The sequence below is a fragment of the Macaca thibetana genome, chromosome 17, assembly GCF_024542745.1.
Source record: "Macaca thibetana thibetana isolate TM-01 chromosome 17, ASM2454274v1, whole genome shotgun sequence".
NCBI classification, from domain to species: domain Eukaryota; kingdom Metazoa; phylum Chordata; class Mammalia; order Primates; family Cercopithecidae; genus Macaca; species Macaca thibetana.
Window position 1 is genome coordinate 568,188 of NC_065594.1, and position 16,112 is coordinate 584,299.

At 38.7% G+C, this 16,112-nt stretch overlaps 2 protein-coding genes across 7 annotated transcripts in view; both read right to left on the reverse strand.

The window, feature by feature from the left end:
• Nucleotides 1–16,112, reverse strand: part of SAP18 (Sin3A associated protein 18) — a 556,924-nt gene that overhangs the window by 442,016 nt on the left and 98,796 nt on the right. The window contains exon 1 of one of the 2 annotated variants that reach the window (XM_050766786.1): nt 5,077–5,080. The exons of the other annotated variant lie outside the window; for it this stretch is intronic. The gene's annotated coding sequence lies outside the window, so the exon portion shown is untranslated. Of the gene's footprint in view, nt 1–5,076; nt 5,081–16,112 lie in introns of those variants that run through there. 2 annotated transcript variants of the gene reach the window in all.
• The window catches only part of IFT88 (intraflagellar transport 88), a 125,259-nt gene that overhangs the window by 42,803 nt on the left and 66,344 nt on the right, over nt 1–16,112 (reverse strand). For all 5 annotated transcript variants that reach the window (XM_050766735.1, XM_050766736.1, XM_050766737.1 and 2 more), the window contains 3 exons: nt 15,481–15,589; nt 13,272–13,422; nt 11,922–12,037 (listed from right to left, as the gene is read on the reverse strand). In XM_050766735.1, the coding sequence (XP_050622692.1) occupies nt 11,922–12,037; nt 13,272–13,422; nt 15,481–15,589 (376 nt within the window). The remainder of the gene's footprint in view (nt 1–11,921; nt 12,038–13,271; nt 13,423–15,480; nt 15,590–16,112) is intronic.

Here is a 16,112-nt window from a genome sequence, read left to right on the forward strand (position 1 = left end):
CATATTTGATCCACTAGTTAAGAGTGTGTTCTTTAATTCCACATATTTGTGAATTTTCCAGTTTTCCTTCTGTTATTAATTTCTAGTTTCATTATATTATGACAGAAGAAGATAATTCATATGACTTCAATCTTTTCAGTTTATTAAGTTGTGGCCTAACCTATGGTTTATCCTGGAGAATGTTCCACGTACACTTAAGAATGTATAATCTCCTGTTGCTGGGTTCAGTGTTTTGTGTATGACTGTTAGGTCTACCTGGTTTATAAACTGCTTAAGTCTTTATTTTCTTATTTATCTTCTGTGTGAGGTTCACAGAAGGCAACACACATTTTTGAAAGTATTAAGTCTCAAACTAATATTGAGGTCTATTTCATCCTTTAATTATATCAATTTTTGCTTCATACATTTTGGGGCTCCTCTGTTGGGTTTTTAAGTGTTGTACATTCTTGCAGTAATGAACCTTTCACCAATATATAGTGTCATTCTTTGGCTCTTGTAACCTTTTGTGACTTAAAGCCTATTTTGTCTGGCAATAATACGGCCTCCCAGCTCTCTTTTGGTTACCATTAATATTTGTTTGGAGTATCTTTTTCAATCCTTTTGCTTTCAACCTCTTTTGTGTCCTTATATCTAAAGTGCATCTCTTGTAGACAGCATGTAAATAGACCCTGATTTTCTTATTCAATCTGCTAATTTTTTCTTTTAATGGGAAAGTTTAATACATTTATATTTAATGTGATTATTGACATAGAAGGATTTGCTTCTGCTATCTGTTTCCTGCATGTGTTATATGTTTTTTCTTCCTTAATTCTTCCATTACTACCCTTTTTTGGTATTTTGGTGATTTTTTTTAGTGTACTATTTCGATTTTTAGTTATTTGCCTAACAATTTTTTATAATGTACTATTTGATTTTTTAGTTATTTTCCTAATGATTATCTTGGGTATTATAATTAACATCTGAAACTTATAAGCATCTCACTTGAACAATAAAAACTTACTTTATTTTATTTTATTTATTTATTGAGATGGAATCTTGCTCTGTCACCCAGGCTGGAGTGCAGTGGTGCGATCTCTGCTCACTGCAACCTCCACCTTCCAGGTTCAAGCGACTCTCATGCCTCAGCCTCCTGAGTAGCTGGGACTACCGGCGCCTGCCACCACACCCAGTTAATGTTTGTATTTTTAGTAGAGACGGAGCTTTGCCATGATGGCCAGGCTGGTCTCGAACTCCTGACCTCAGGTGATCCACCTGCCTGGGCCTCCAAAGTGCTGGGATTACAAGTATGAACCATCACGCTTGGACAGGATACAGAATTCTTGGTTGACAGTTTGTGTTTTGTTTGTTTGCTTTTAAATTTCAGGACTTTATATCATTCCATTGCTTTCTGGCCTCCAAGGTTTCTGGTGAGAAATCTACTAATAATCGTACTGAGGGTCCCTGTATGTGATGAGCTACTTTTCTCATGTTGCTTTTGAGATTCTTTGTTTTTGGATAGTTTGATCATAATGTGTCTCATTGTGGATCTTTTAGGGTTTTTCCTACATAGAGTTCACTGACCTGTGCAGACTTCTGGATTCATGTCTTTCCTCAAATTTGGGAAGTATGGCAATAATTTCTTCAAATAGTCTCTTTCCTCCCTTTTCCTCTCTCTTCCCCTTCTGGAATTGCCATAATGCCTATATTGGTCCACTTGATGGTGTCTTATAATAATCATCATCACAATCAATATTAAAGAACATTACCTAATGCTGCTTAAGAATGGAATTACATTAAGTGGACCGGTCAGAACTAGGATTTCTTCATATTTTAATACATGATTTATGAATGTAAAGAAAATAAAAGACAACAGTTTAGGCTTAAACCAATTGCCAAAAACACTATATTACTAAGAACCATAAAAATCTAAGAGATACAGCAAGGCGAGGAGTTTCTACAGTAAAGAAATTTAATTCAACTACATGCCAAGTTGACATGTAAAGAATAATTAAAGAATATGCACTTTGGGAGGCCGAGACGGGCGGATCACGAGGTCAGGAGATCGAGACCATCCTGGCTAATATGGTGAAACCCCGTCTCTACTAAAAATACAAAAAACTAGCCGGGCGAGGTGGTGGGCGCCTGTAGTCCCAGCTACTCGGGAGGCTGAGGCAGGAGAATGGCGTAAACCCGGGAGGCGGAGCTTGCAGTGAGCTGAGATCCGGCCACTGCACTCCAGCCTGGGCGACAAAGCGAGACTCCGTCTCAAAAAAAAAAAAAAAAAAAAAAAAAAAAAGAATATGTAAAGAACTATGTGACATAAGAACTAATACTCTCACTTCTCAAAAAGCCTACATTTTATTGTAGCAGTAGAACTTACAGAACAAATCAAAGCTTAGCATGTAAAAAAAAGAAAATGTGAAAATTAAGATATATGGTATAGAAAACAAACGCTCAAAAGAGATGTAATATAATGAATGTATACTGAATAAGTTTCTGTCACTGAGAAGGAGATTAACAGCAGGTGCAAGTGGAAGTAAGTTTATAGGAAAGTAGGGAGAGAGAAATGTTAGGAAGGTTTCTAAAAAAGGCTTCTATATTCTGGGAAACTGAGGCATAAAATACATAGGGGAATTGAAGAGATCAGAGAAACAGGAGGGAGAGAAATACTTAAGACTGATGAGCAGTGCTCATTATCACACAGATCTGTGTGGCATCAATTCACCTGGTTACATAATTTTCCTCTGACAGTGCTTCACAGCCTGTGTAAAGGAATGGAATCAACGGCTAGAATAACCTAAGAACTGAAATCTCTTGGAATAAATGGGGTAGTAAAGCAAGAGAGAGAGAAAAAAAACAGGAATGTTAGCAAGAAAGGGAAAAGATGTGGCCAATTAGGCAATCTAGTATGGATAAGCTCAGAATTAAAGTCAGAAGGAGGCTGAGACTGCAAGATAAGGGGAAGGTCAAGAGGGGAGGTCTCAATATCACCAAAGAAAAATACACTGGAAAATAGGGAGCATGGAAGTTGGAAAGATAAGAGGTTATGTTCAGACAGCTGGATGTTGTAACTTAAGATTTTATTGGTGTAGGCTGGGCGCAGTATCTCACGCCTGTAATCCCAGCACTTTGGGAGGCTGAGGTGAATAGATCACTTGTGGGCAGGAGTTCAAGACCAGCCTCACCAACATGGTGAAAAACCCCGTTTCTACTAAAAAAAAAAAAAAAAAAAAAAAAAAAAAAAAAAAAAAAAAAATCAGCTAGGTGTAGTGGTATGTGCCTATAATCCCAGCTACTCCAGAGGCTGAGGCAGAAGAATCAATTAAACCTGGGAAGCAGAGGTTGCAGTGAGCTGGGATCAAACCACTGCACTCCAGCCTGGGTGACAAAGCAAGACTCTGTCCTCCGTCTCAAAAAAAAAAAAAAAGAGGAAAGATTTTATTGGTGTAAATGTGTTAGTAATCATCACAATCAGATGAGTCAGGTGACTGAACTAAGAGAGGGTAAAGATCAATGGAGTTAGGGAGGTCAAAACTTGTGGGGCTAGAATACTGATGGAATGAAAAGCAAGAATATAAGCTAGACTAGGTAAGGGACTGACTGTTAATCAACATCTCACATTTAGAAATAGGAGTTAAAAATGGAACAGTGGCAGACTGAGCCTCAAAGAAGGGAGGGTCTTGCATGAGCTAACGGCTAATGTTAGAGTAGTATTACGTGTAATTAAAAAGCTTACAGTGTATTACTGAAATAGCTTTAATCTTAAAGACGTAACTAAACTAAAACTATCTCTTCATCCTTGGTAATTAATTTTATAATTCTCAAAAAAAATTTATGTGAAATAAATATCATAAAAATGAATTGCCTAATACAAATTCCAAACAGAAATTATTTTACTTAAGCATTTCTTTATCATTCAAATCATTCAAATTATTCCAAGGGACATTTGATCTTAAAATTCAAATGGCCAACTACAAAGCAGATGATGATGTATTAAATTATTTTTGAGGGGGTGTGCCCAAGATGGCCAAATAGGAACAGCTCCAGCCTCCAGCTCCCACTGTGAGCAACAAAGAAGATGGGTGATTTCTGCATTTTCTACTGAGGTACCGGGTTCATCTCACTGGGGCGTGTCGGACAGTTGGCGCTGGTCCGCGGGTGCAACCCGACCAGCAAGAGCTGAAGCAGGGCGAGGCATCGCCTCACCTGGGAAGTGCAAGGGGGAAGGGAATTCCTTTCCCTAGCCAAAGGAAATTGAGACACACAACACCTGGAAAATCAGGTAACTCCCACCCTAATACTGCGCTTTACCAAGGGTCTTAGCAAACGGCACACCAGGAGATTATATCCCACACCTGGCCCAGAGGGTCCCATACCCACGAAGCCTCCCTCATTGCTAGCACAGCAGTCTGAGATCTAACTGCAAGGTGGCAGCGAGGCTGAGGGAGGGGCGCCCACCATTGCTGAGGCTTAAGTAGGTAAACAAAGCCGCCGGGAAGCTCGAATTGGGTGGAGCCCACCACAGCTCAAGGAGGCCAGCCTGCCTCTGTAGACTCTTCCTCTGGGGACAGAGCATAGCTAAACAAAAAGCAGCAGAAACCTCAGCAGAGGTAAATGCCCCTGTCTAACAGCTTTGAAGAGAGCAGTGGATCTCCCAGCGTGGAGGTTGGGATCTGAGAACGGACAGACTGCCTGCTCAAGCGGGTCCCTGACCCCTGAGTAGCCTAACTGCGAGACATCCCCCACTAGGTGCAGACCAACACCTCACACCTCACACGGTGGGGTACACCCCTGAGACAAAGCTTCCAGAGCAAGAATCAGACAGCAACACTTGCTGTTCAGCAATATTCTATCTTCTGCAGTCTCCGCTGCTGATACCCAGGCAAACAGGGTCTGGAGTGGACCTCAAGCAAACTCCAACAGACCTACAGCTGAGGGTCCTGACTGTTAGAAGGAAAACTAACAAACAGAAAGGACACCCACACCAAAACCCCATCAGTACGTCACCATCATCAAAGACCAAAGGCAGATAAAACCACAAAGATGGGGAAAAAGCAGTGCAGAAAAGCTGGAAATTCAAAAAACCAGAGCGCATCTCCCCCTCCAAAGAAATGCAGCTCATCGCCAGCAATGGAACAAAGCTGGACAGAGAATGACTTCGATGAGTTGAGAGAAGAAGGCTTCAGTTGATCAAACTTCTCAGAGCTAAAGGAGGAACTACGTAACCTGTGCAAAGAAACAAAAAACCTTGAAAAAAGAATGGATGAATGAATAACTAGAATAATCAATACAGAGAAGACCTTAAAAGAACGGACAGAGATGAAAACCATAACACAAGAACTACGTGACAAATGCACAAGCTTCAGTAACCAACTCGATCAACTGGAAGAAAGAGTATAAGTGATTGAAGATCAAATGAATGAAATGAAGCAAGAAGAGAAGTGTAGAGAAAAAAGAATAAAAAGAAATGAACAAAGCCTCTAAGAAATATGAGATTATGTGAAAAGACCAAATCTACATCTGACTGGTGTGCCTGAAAGTGACGGGGAAAATGGAAGCAAGTTGGAAAACACTCTGCAGGATATCATCCAGGAGAACTTCCCCAACCTAGTAAGGCAGGCCAACATTCAAATTCAGGAAATACAGAGAATGCCACAAAGATACTCCTCGAGAAGAGCAACTCCAAGACACATAATTGTTAGATTCACCAAAGCTGAAATGAAGGAAAAAATGTTAAGGGCAGCCAGAGAGAAAGGTCAGGTTACACACAAAGGGAAGCCCATCAGACTAACAGCAGATCTCTCAGCAGAAACTCTCCAAGCCAGAAGAGAGTGGGGGCCAATATTCAACATTCTTAAAGAAAAGAATTTTCAATCCAGAATTTCATATCCAGCCAAACTAAGTTTCACAAGTGAAGGAGAAATAAAATCCTTTACAGACAAGCAAATGCTTACAGATTTTGTCACCACCAGGCCTGCCCTACAAGAGCTCCTGAAGGAAGCACTAAATGTGGAAAGGAACAACAGGTACCAGCCATTGCAAAAACATGTCAAAATGTAAAGTCCATCGATGCTAGGAAGAAACTGCATCAACTAACGAGCAAAATAACCAGCTAATATCATAATGACAGGATCAAGTTCACACATAACAATATTAACCTTAAATGTAAATGGCCTAAATGGTCCAATTAAAAGACACAGACTGGCAAATTGGATAAAGAGTCAAGACCCATCAGTCTGCTGTATTCAGGAGACCCATCTCACATGCAGAGACACACACAGGCTCAAAATAAAGGGATAGAGGAAGATCTACCGAGCAAATGGAAAACAAAAAAAAGCAGGGGATGCAATCCTAGTCTCTGATAAAACAGACTTTAAACCATCAAAGATCAAAAGAGACAAAGAAGGCCATTACATAATGGTAAAGGGATCAATTCATCAGGAAGACCTAACTATCCTAAATATATATGTGCCCAATACAGGAGCACCCAGATTCGTAAAGCAAATCCTTAGAGACTTACAAAGAGACTTAGACTCCCATACAATAATAATGGGAGACTTCAACATCCCACTGTCAACATTAGACAGATCATCGAGACAGAAAGTTAACAAGGATATCCAGGAATTGAACTCAACTCTGCACCAAGCGGACCTAATAGACATCAGAACTCTCCACCCCAAATCAACAGAATATACATTCTTCTCAGCACCACATCGCAGTTATTCCAAAATTGACCACATAGTTGGAAGTAAAGCACTCCTCAGCAAATGTAAAAGAACAGAAATTGGAACAAACTCTCTCTCAGACCACAGTGCAATCAAACTAGAACTCAGGACTAAGAAACTCAGTCAAAGCCGCTCAACTACACGGAAACTGAACAACCTGCTCCTGAATGACTACTGGGTACATAACGAAATGAAGGCAGAAATAAAGATGTTCTTTGAAACCAATGAGAGCAAAGACAAAACATACCAGAATCTCTGGGACACAGGAAATTTATAGCACTAAATGCCCATAAGAGAAAGCAGGAAAGATCTAATATTGACACCCTAACATTACAATTAAAAGAACTAGAGAAGCAAGAGCAAACACATTCAAAAGCTAGCAGAAGGCAAGAAATAACTAAGATCAGAGCAGAACTGAAGGAGATAGAGACACAAAAAAACCCTCCAAAAAAATCAATGAATCCAGGAGCTGGTTTTTTGAAAAGATCAACAAAATTGATAGACCGCTAGCAAGACTAATAAAGAAGAAAAGAGAGAAGAATCAAATAGACGCAATAAAAAAATGATAAAGGGATATCACCACTGACCCCAGAGAAAAACAAACTACCATCAGAGAATACTATAAACACCTCTACACAAATAAACTAGAAAACCTAGAAGAAATGGATAATTTCCTGGACACTTACACTCTCCCAAGACTAAACCAGGAAGAAGTTGAATCCCTGAATAGACCAATAGCAGGCTCTGAAATTGAGGCAATAATTAATAGCCTACCAACCAAAAAAAGTCCAGGACCAAACGGATTCACAGCCGAATTCTTTTTTTTTTTTTTTTTTTAAATTTATTTATTATTATTATACTTTAAGTTGTAGGGTACATGTGCATAACGTGCAGGTTTGTTACATATGTATACTTGTGCCATGTTGGTGTGCTGCACCCATCAACTCGTCATTTACAGCAGGTATAACTCCCAATGCAATCCCTCCCCCCTCCCCCTCCCCATGATAGGCCCCGGTGTGTGATGTTCTCCTTCCTGAGTCCGAGTGATCTCATTGTTCAGTTCCCACCTATGAAACTGTTTCCATACAAAGGACTCAATTTTCTGTTCTTGTGATAGTTTGCTAAGAATGGGATTCCAGCTGCATCCAAGTCCATACATCCTTTTTTATGGCTGCATAGTATTCCATGGTGTATATGTGCCACATTTTCTTAATCCAATCTGTCACTGATGGACATTTGGGTTGATTCCAAGTCTTTGCTATTGTGAATAGTGCTGCAATAAACATACGTGTGCATGTGTCTTTATAGCAGCATAATTTATAATCCTTTGGGTATACACCCAGTAATGGGATGGCTGGGTCATATGGTACATCTAGTTCTAGATCCTTGAGGAATCGCCATACTGGGTTGAACTAGTTTACGTGTAAAAGTGTTCCTATTTCTCCACATCCTCTCCAGCACCTGTTGTTTCCTGACTTTTTAATGATTGCCATTCTAACTGGTGTGAGATGGTATCTCATTGTGGTTTTGATTTGCATTTCTCTGATGGCCAGCATTTTTTCATGTGTCTGTTCTACCAGAGGTAAGGAGGAGTTGGTACCCTATTTCAATCAATAGCACTTTGGCTCAAGCCGTAATCCCAGCACTTTGGGAGGCGAGACGGGCGGATCACGAGGTCAGGAGATCGAGACCATCCTGGCTAACATGGTGAAACCCCGTCTCTACTAAACAATACAAAAAACTAGCCGGGCGAGGTGGCGGGCGCCTGTAGTCCCAGCTACTCGGGAGGCTGAGGCAGGAGAATGGTCTAAACCCGGGAGGCGGAGCTTGCAGTGAGCTGAGATCCGGCCACTGCACCCCAGCCTGGGCGACAGAGCAAGACTCCGTCTCAAAAAAAAAAAAAAAAAAAAAAAAAAAAGAAAAAGAGGGATTCCTCCCTAACTCATTTTATGAGGCCAACATCATCCTAATACCAAAGCCTGATGGAGATACAACAAAAAAAGAGAATTTTAGACCAATATCCCTGATGAACATCGATGCAAAAATCCTCAATAAAATACTGGCAAACCGAATCCAGCAGCACATCAAAAAGCTTATCCACCATGATCAAACGGGCTTCATCCCTGGGATGCAAGGCTGGTTCAACATATGCAAATCAATAAATGTAATCCAGCACATAAACAGAACCAAAGACAAGAACCACATGATTATCTCAATAGATGCAGAAAAGGCCTTCAAAAAATTCAGCAGCCCTTCATGCTAAAAACTCTCAATAAATTCGGTATTGATGGAATGTATCTCAAAATCATAAGAGCTATTTATGACAAACCCACAGCCAATATCATACTGAATGGGCAAAAACTGGAAGCATTCCCTTGGAAAACTGGCACAAGACAGGGATGCCCTCTCTCACCACTCCTATTCAACATAGTGTTAGAAGTTCTGGCTAGGGCAATCAGGCAAGAAAAAGAAATCAAGGGTATTCAGTTAGGAAAAGAAGAAGTCAAATTATCCCTGTTTGCAGATGACATGATTGTATATTTAGAAAACCCCATTGTTTCAGCTCAAAATCTCCTTAAGCTGATAAGCAACTTCAGCAAAGTCTCAGGATACAAAATCAATGTGCAAAAATCACAAGCATTCTTATACACCAGTAACAGACAGAGAGCCAAATCATGAATGAACTCCCATTCACAATAGCTTCAAAGAGAATGAAATACCTAGGAATCCAATTTACAAGGGATGTAAAGGACCTCTTCAAGGAGAACTACAAACCACTGCTCAGTGAAATAAAAGAGGACACAAACAAATGGAAGAACATACCATGCTCATGGATAGGAAGAATCAATATTGTGAAAATGGCCATACTGCCCAAGGTAATTTATAGATTCAATGCCATCCCCCTTAAGCTACCAATGACTTTCTTCACAGAATTGGAAAAAACTGCTTTAAAGTTCATATGGAACCAAAAAAGACCCCACATTGCCAAGACAATCCTAAGCTAAAAGAACAAAGCTGGAGGCATCACGCTACCTGACTTCAAACTATACTACAAGGCTACAGTAACCAAAACAGCATGGTACTGGTACCAAAACAGAGATATAGACCAATGGAACAGAACAGAGCCCTCAGAAATAATACCACACGTCTACAGCCATCTGATCTTTGACAAACCTGACAAAAACAAAAAATGGGGAAAGGATTCCCTATTTAATAAATGGTGCTGGGAAAATTGGCTAGCCATAAGTAGAAAGCTGAAACTGGATCCTTTCCTTACTCCTTATATGAAAATTAATTCAAGATGGACTAGAGACTTAAATGTTAGACCTAATACCATAAAAACCCTAGAGGAAAACCTAGGTAATATCATTCAAGACATAGGCATGGGCAAGGACCTCATGTCTAAAACACCAAAAGCAACGGCAACAAAAGCCAGAATTGAAAAATGGGATCTAATTAAACTAAAGAGCTTCTGCACAGCAAAAGAAACTACCATCAGAGTGAACAGACAACCTACAGAATGGGAGAAAATTTTTGCAATCTACTCATCTGACAAAGGGCTAATATCCAGAACCTATAAAGAACTCAATCAAATTTACAAGAAAAAAAAAAAACAACCCCATCAAAAAGTGGGCAAAGGATATGAACAGACACTTCTCAAAAGAAGACATTCATACAGCCAACAGACACATGAAAAAATGCTCATCATCACTCGCCATCAGAGAAATGCAAATCAAAACCACAATGAGATACCATCTCACACCAGTTAGAATGGCAATCATTAAAAAATCAGCAAACAACAAGTGCTGGAGAGGATGTGGAGAAACAGGAACACTTTTACACTGTTGGTGGGACTGTAAACTAGTTCAATCATTGTGGAAGACAGTATGGCGATTCCTCAAGGATCTAGAACTAGAAATACCATTTGACCCAGCCATCCCATTACTGGGTATATACCCAAAGGATTATAAATCATGCTGCTATAAAGACACATGCACACGTATGTTTACTGCGGCACTATTCACAACAGCAAAGACTTGGAATCAACCCAAATGTCCATCAATGACAGACTGGATTAAGAAAATGTGGCACATATACACCATGGAATACTATGCAGCCATAAAAAAGGATGAGTTCGTGTCCTTTGTAGGGACATGGATGCAGCTGGAAACCATCATTCTCAGCAAACTATCACAAGAACAGAAAACCAAATACCACATGTTCTCACTCATAGGTGGGAACTGAATAATGAGATCACTTGGATACAGGAAGGGGATCATCACACACTGGGTCCTATTGTGCAGGGGGGGGAGGGATAGCATTAGGAGATACACCTAATGTAAATGATGAGTTAATGGGTGCAGCACACCAACATGGCACATGTATACATATGTAACAAACCTGCACATTGTGCACATGTACCCTAGAACTTAAAGTACAATAAAAAATATATATTTTTGAATTTTTTTGAATCAGATATGTATAAAATACTCTGATATGAACTTAAGGACATTGAAAACATTTTAATTTTTAATATATATCAATTATAAATTGAAACCAACAAAACTGTTTTGTATTAAGACTCTTTTAGAAATGAAACTTTGTCCTAGGATGGAGATAGTCATTTTCTCATTGATAAAGAAATAATAATTGTTTGCTGAGGTATGAATAAGAAAAACACATAAAGAAAAGTACCTTAAAGAGGATATTTTAAAATTCTATGCAAAGGGAAATATATTTATCACAATAAATACCAAGTCAAATAGAATAAAATATAAGAAAATAAAAATAATTTGGCCAGATGCAGTGGCTCATGTCTGTAATCCCAGCACTTTGGGAGGCTAACGCGGGTGGATCACCTGAGGTCAGGAGTTTGAGAAAAGCCTGGACAATATGGTGAAACCCTGTCTCTACTAAAACACAAAAAATTAGCCGGGCGTGGTGGCACATGCCTGTAATCCCACATACTCGGGAGGCTGAGGCAGGAGAATCGCTTGAACCCAGGAGGCAGAGGTTGCAGTGAGCCAAGATCATGCCATTGCACTCCAGCCTGGGAAACAAGAGCGAAACTCCGTCTCAAACAAACAACAAACAAACAAAAATAATTTATGAATGTCCGTCCATCAACATCTGTTCTTGAAATCAGATACTAATTCTAGGGATTAAAAAAACTCAAGACATGACATTAATAAACATAAAATCCTAATGATTACTTACTGTATAAGAGAAGCTCTTTCAAAGTACTGAATGGCTTTTTCCCAAAACTGGGTGTCAATGTAATAGGCTCCAAGCCACTCAATGACTTCAATATTACAAGGAAAATACCTATATGACTGGAAAAATATATGGAATGTAACAATACAACTTCAATGGCAACATATAATTTACTTCTTGAATACTTTACCTATTGAATAAATTTATCCAATATGACATTTCTTAATAAAGGAGTATGAGCTGTCCTAAGTACTTTGTAAATTCTGAAACTCTATAATATTTAGAAAACCTAAGCTTTGCTTGACACATTTTTCAATTATCTGTAAATACTTTTGCTATAACAATATATGAGCTGAGTTCAATTAAATATTTAAAAGAATAAAAAAGAGATGCAAATCGTGCTTCAAGAGAAAAATGAATTTATACTTCTTTTTATTATTAATATTATTAATTATTGTTATTTTAAGACAGTCTCGCTCTGTCGCCCAGCCTGGAGTATACTAAATGCGATCTTGGCTCACTACAATCTCTGACTCCTGGGTTCAGGCAATTCTTGTGCCTTAGTCTCCTGAGTAGCTAGGATTACAGGCATGCCACAACCACACTTGGATAATTTTTGTATTTTTAGTAGAGAGGGGGTTTCCTCATGTTGGCCAGGCTGGTCACATACTCCTGGCCTCAAGTGATCTGCCTTCCTTGGCCTCCCAAAGTGCTGGGATTAAAGGTAAGGGCCACCACACCTATCCTTTTACAATTATTATTTTAGAGATGGGGTCTTGTTATGTTGCCTAGGCTGGTCTTGATCTCTTGGTCTTAAGCAATCCTCTCACTCTGGCCTCCCAAAGTGTTGAGATTATAGATGTGAGCCACCTCACCCAGACCTATTTCATTTTTTTTCATTAAAACAAGTAAAAAACTAACCTCATGCCTGGCGTGGTGGTAATCTCATCACTTTGGGAGGCTGAGGTGAGCAGATCAGCTGAGGTCAAGAGTTCGAGACCAGCCTGGCCAACATGGTGAAATGTCCCTCTACTAAAGATACAAAAATTAGCTGGGCGTGGTGGCAGGCGCCTGTAATTCCAGCTACTCGGGAGGCTGAGGCAAGAGAACTGCTTAAACCTAGGAGGAGGAGGCTGCAGTGGGCCGAGACTACACCACTGTGCAGCAGCCTGGGCGACAGAGCAAGACTATCTCAAAACAAAACAAAACAAAAACTTCATTTTCCAAGAATGCTTTATTTTAAATAAATCATTTTAAAACTGGGAAGATCTTCTAAAATTTCAAAGTATTGCTGCCTTTATAACAATTCATAAAATGCTAAAACACAGAAGGAAATTAAGATAACACACCTACCTCATAGTAATATTGAAATGCTTGAGATTTATCTCCTTCATGATCATATAATTCTCCCAGTTTAGATAAAACTTGAGGATCGGTTGGAACAACACTGACCACCTGCATTAGCCATTCAATAGCTTGACTGGGATTTTCCATTAATTCATATCTTAGGCAATGTCAGTTAAGGAAAACATGTTTTCTAAATTCATTAATCAATAAACAAACTTAAAAAACATTACAGTAACAATATTTCTTAGCCTACAGTAATGTGCTATTGTGTACTGTTTCCTCTGGATTTCTCAGGGGTGGAGATGGAATGCAGCAGTACTGTGGAGGTAACATTCTCGCTCCCTATGTATAGCCTGCTTTCCCTTTTCCTTCATTACTATCCACTAAGATCAACTCCCAAATTTCTGGTAGAATTATTCAAAGTATTGTCCAAAAATTGTCCTTAATAAAAACGTCCTGAATGTTGCATCCAGTTATTCTCTCTCTCTTAACATGTTCAGCATATTAAGGGAATTACTTTCATGTGTTTTTCCTGTGAGTTTTCCCTAATTAGATTATAAACCCAAGGATAGTGGGTTTTGTTTTTTTTTTTTTTTAACTTTCTTTAGTACCTACTAAGTCTTCTGTGTATATACAAATAATTTATTCATACCAATACTTTTTGATTAATTACTATTTATTTTATACATATTAGGTATTTCAGTGAAATGAAGATATTCCAATCCAAAGTTTATGGAAAAGAAGCACTGTTTTCAATGGTGACAAGGGTGACACCAGAAAAATCTACTGTTTTTAATGATGACAAGTGTGATACCACAAGGAAAAAAAAATGGAAATGTACTCAAACAGTCTCAAATATATCAATTGCTTGACTTGATCCTAGCTGATCATGAATTGGGTAGTAAAAGATAATGACACTGGCAGTTTCAGAGAAATTAAATGAACAAAAAGACTAACAGGAGTAACTATGATGCTATCTGATCTAAAACTAATTTTTTTTTGTTTTTTTTAGACAGTCTAGTTCTGCACCCAGGCTAGAGTGCCATGGCACTATCTTGGCTCACTGCAACCTCTGCGTCCCAGGTTCAAGTGATTCCCCTGCCTCAGTCTTGGGAGTAACTGGGATTACACGTGCCTGCCACAACACCTGGCTAATTTTTGTATTTATAGTAGAGATGGGGTTTCACCATGATGGCCAGGCTGGTCTCGAACTCCTGACCTCAAATGATTCGCCTGCCTCGGCCTCCCAAAGCGCTGGGATTACAGGTATGAGCCACTGTGCCTGGCTTAAAACTAAAATGTTTAAATAAAATTCTTTATCAAAAGTACAGCAGATGGTACTTAAAATTATTAATGGTACACCTTACGACATATAAAATTTTCTACACATAACTGTATAAAATTTAAATCAAGATAACAGTAACCTGAAAACCTACCTAAGATGTTTAACGCTTCCCAACATTGTGGCCAAAGCTTACTAAAATAAGGAGAGAAATTAAAGTGCTTTTCAAATAGCATGAAAAGCATTAAAAACATTAACACATTTCTGCTTTTTTAACCAAGAGCAGGGCTTATTTAAAAAGCTACGTGTTGTGGAAGAAACTGATATGAGGGCAACATTTTGTAGTTCTACATTCCCCTGAGTTTGAAACATAATACTGATACACATAGTACACATTCAATAAATGACTATTAAATGAACAGAATGAATGAGTGAGTTCATATGAAGAATTACATAATTTTAGAGGGAACAGTCTTTGGACACCTCATTATAGCTACAGGTCAGTTAAAAAAATAAGAAAAATTATCCAAACTCAATCAATAGTACGAATCAGTAATAAACAGTATTTTATTTAGTAAGTTAGTGCTTCAATGATACCCTACAAGCTTCAGAATTAATACAATGTTCTAAAGCACCAAACTGACTTTCAATGAATGGTTTATATGTACCCAAAATGTCATAATTACTTCAGTTATTTTCAAAATTTAATAAATAATAGTTTTAACCATTAATTCCTCTTTCAACGCAAATAACATTTTAAAATAGCATTACTCAAATGATTTTTTTATCACATGATAATCTGCTAGTTAGATTATCCTCATCACTTACTTCAAATATTATCCTCAATTACTTCATTAAACTTATTTAATAATTGATCTTCAGTCACCAATTGAGAGAATTAATAACTGTCCCTAAGTTTTTCAAATAAGATACATATTTGCTATCTGGTAAAGAACTTCGGCACTGTTTCGTAGGATTGCATGAAGTTTCAGGAAACAGTCCAAAGCCTCATCCAGCCGATTTAGTTTCTCATAGGTAAGGCCTTAAAAAAACGAAAAAGAAAAAAAAGAAAACCTATAAGCGTCATTATTGGTATTAATTTATTTAACGTTAACAGAATAAATCTCAAAATATATGTAAATATTTATCCAAAAGAGAAAATGAAGATGAACTGAGGTTTTTGTTTTTTGATACAGGGTCTCGCTCCTGCTGCCCATGCTGGAGTGTAGTGGCGCAAACATGGCTCACAGCAGCCTCGACCTCCCAGGCTCAGGTGATTCTCCTACCTCAGCCTCTCAAGTAGCTGGGATTATATGCGTGTGCTACTATGCCCAGTTAATTTTTTGTATTTTTAGTAGAGACAGGATTTTGCCATGTTGCTCAGGCTGGTCTGGAACTCCTAGCCTCAAGAGATCCGCCTGCCTCAGCCTCCCAAAGTGCTGGGATTACAGGTATGAGTCACCACACCCAGCCAACTGAGAATGTTTTTAAAGAATAATGTTAGGGTGGGGATTCTCCACTGGCAGACACCAAAAGATGCTACAAAGCTTCAGTGATTTTTTTTT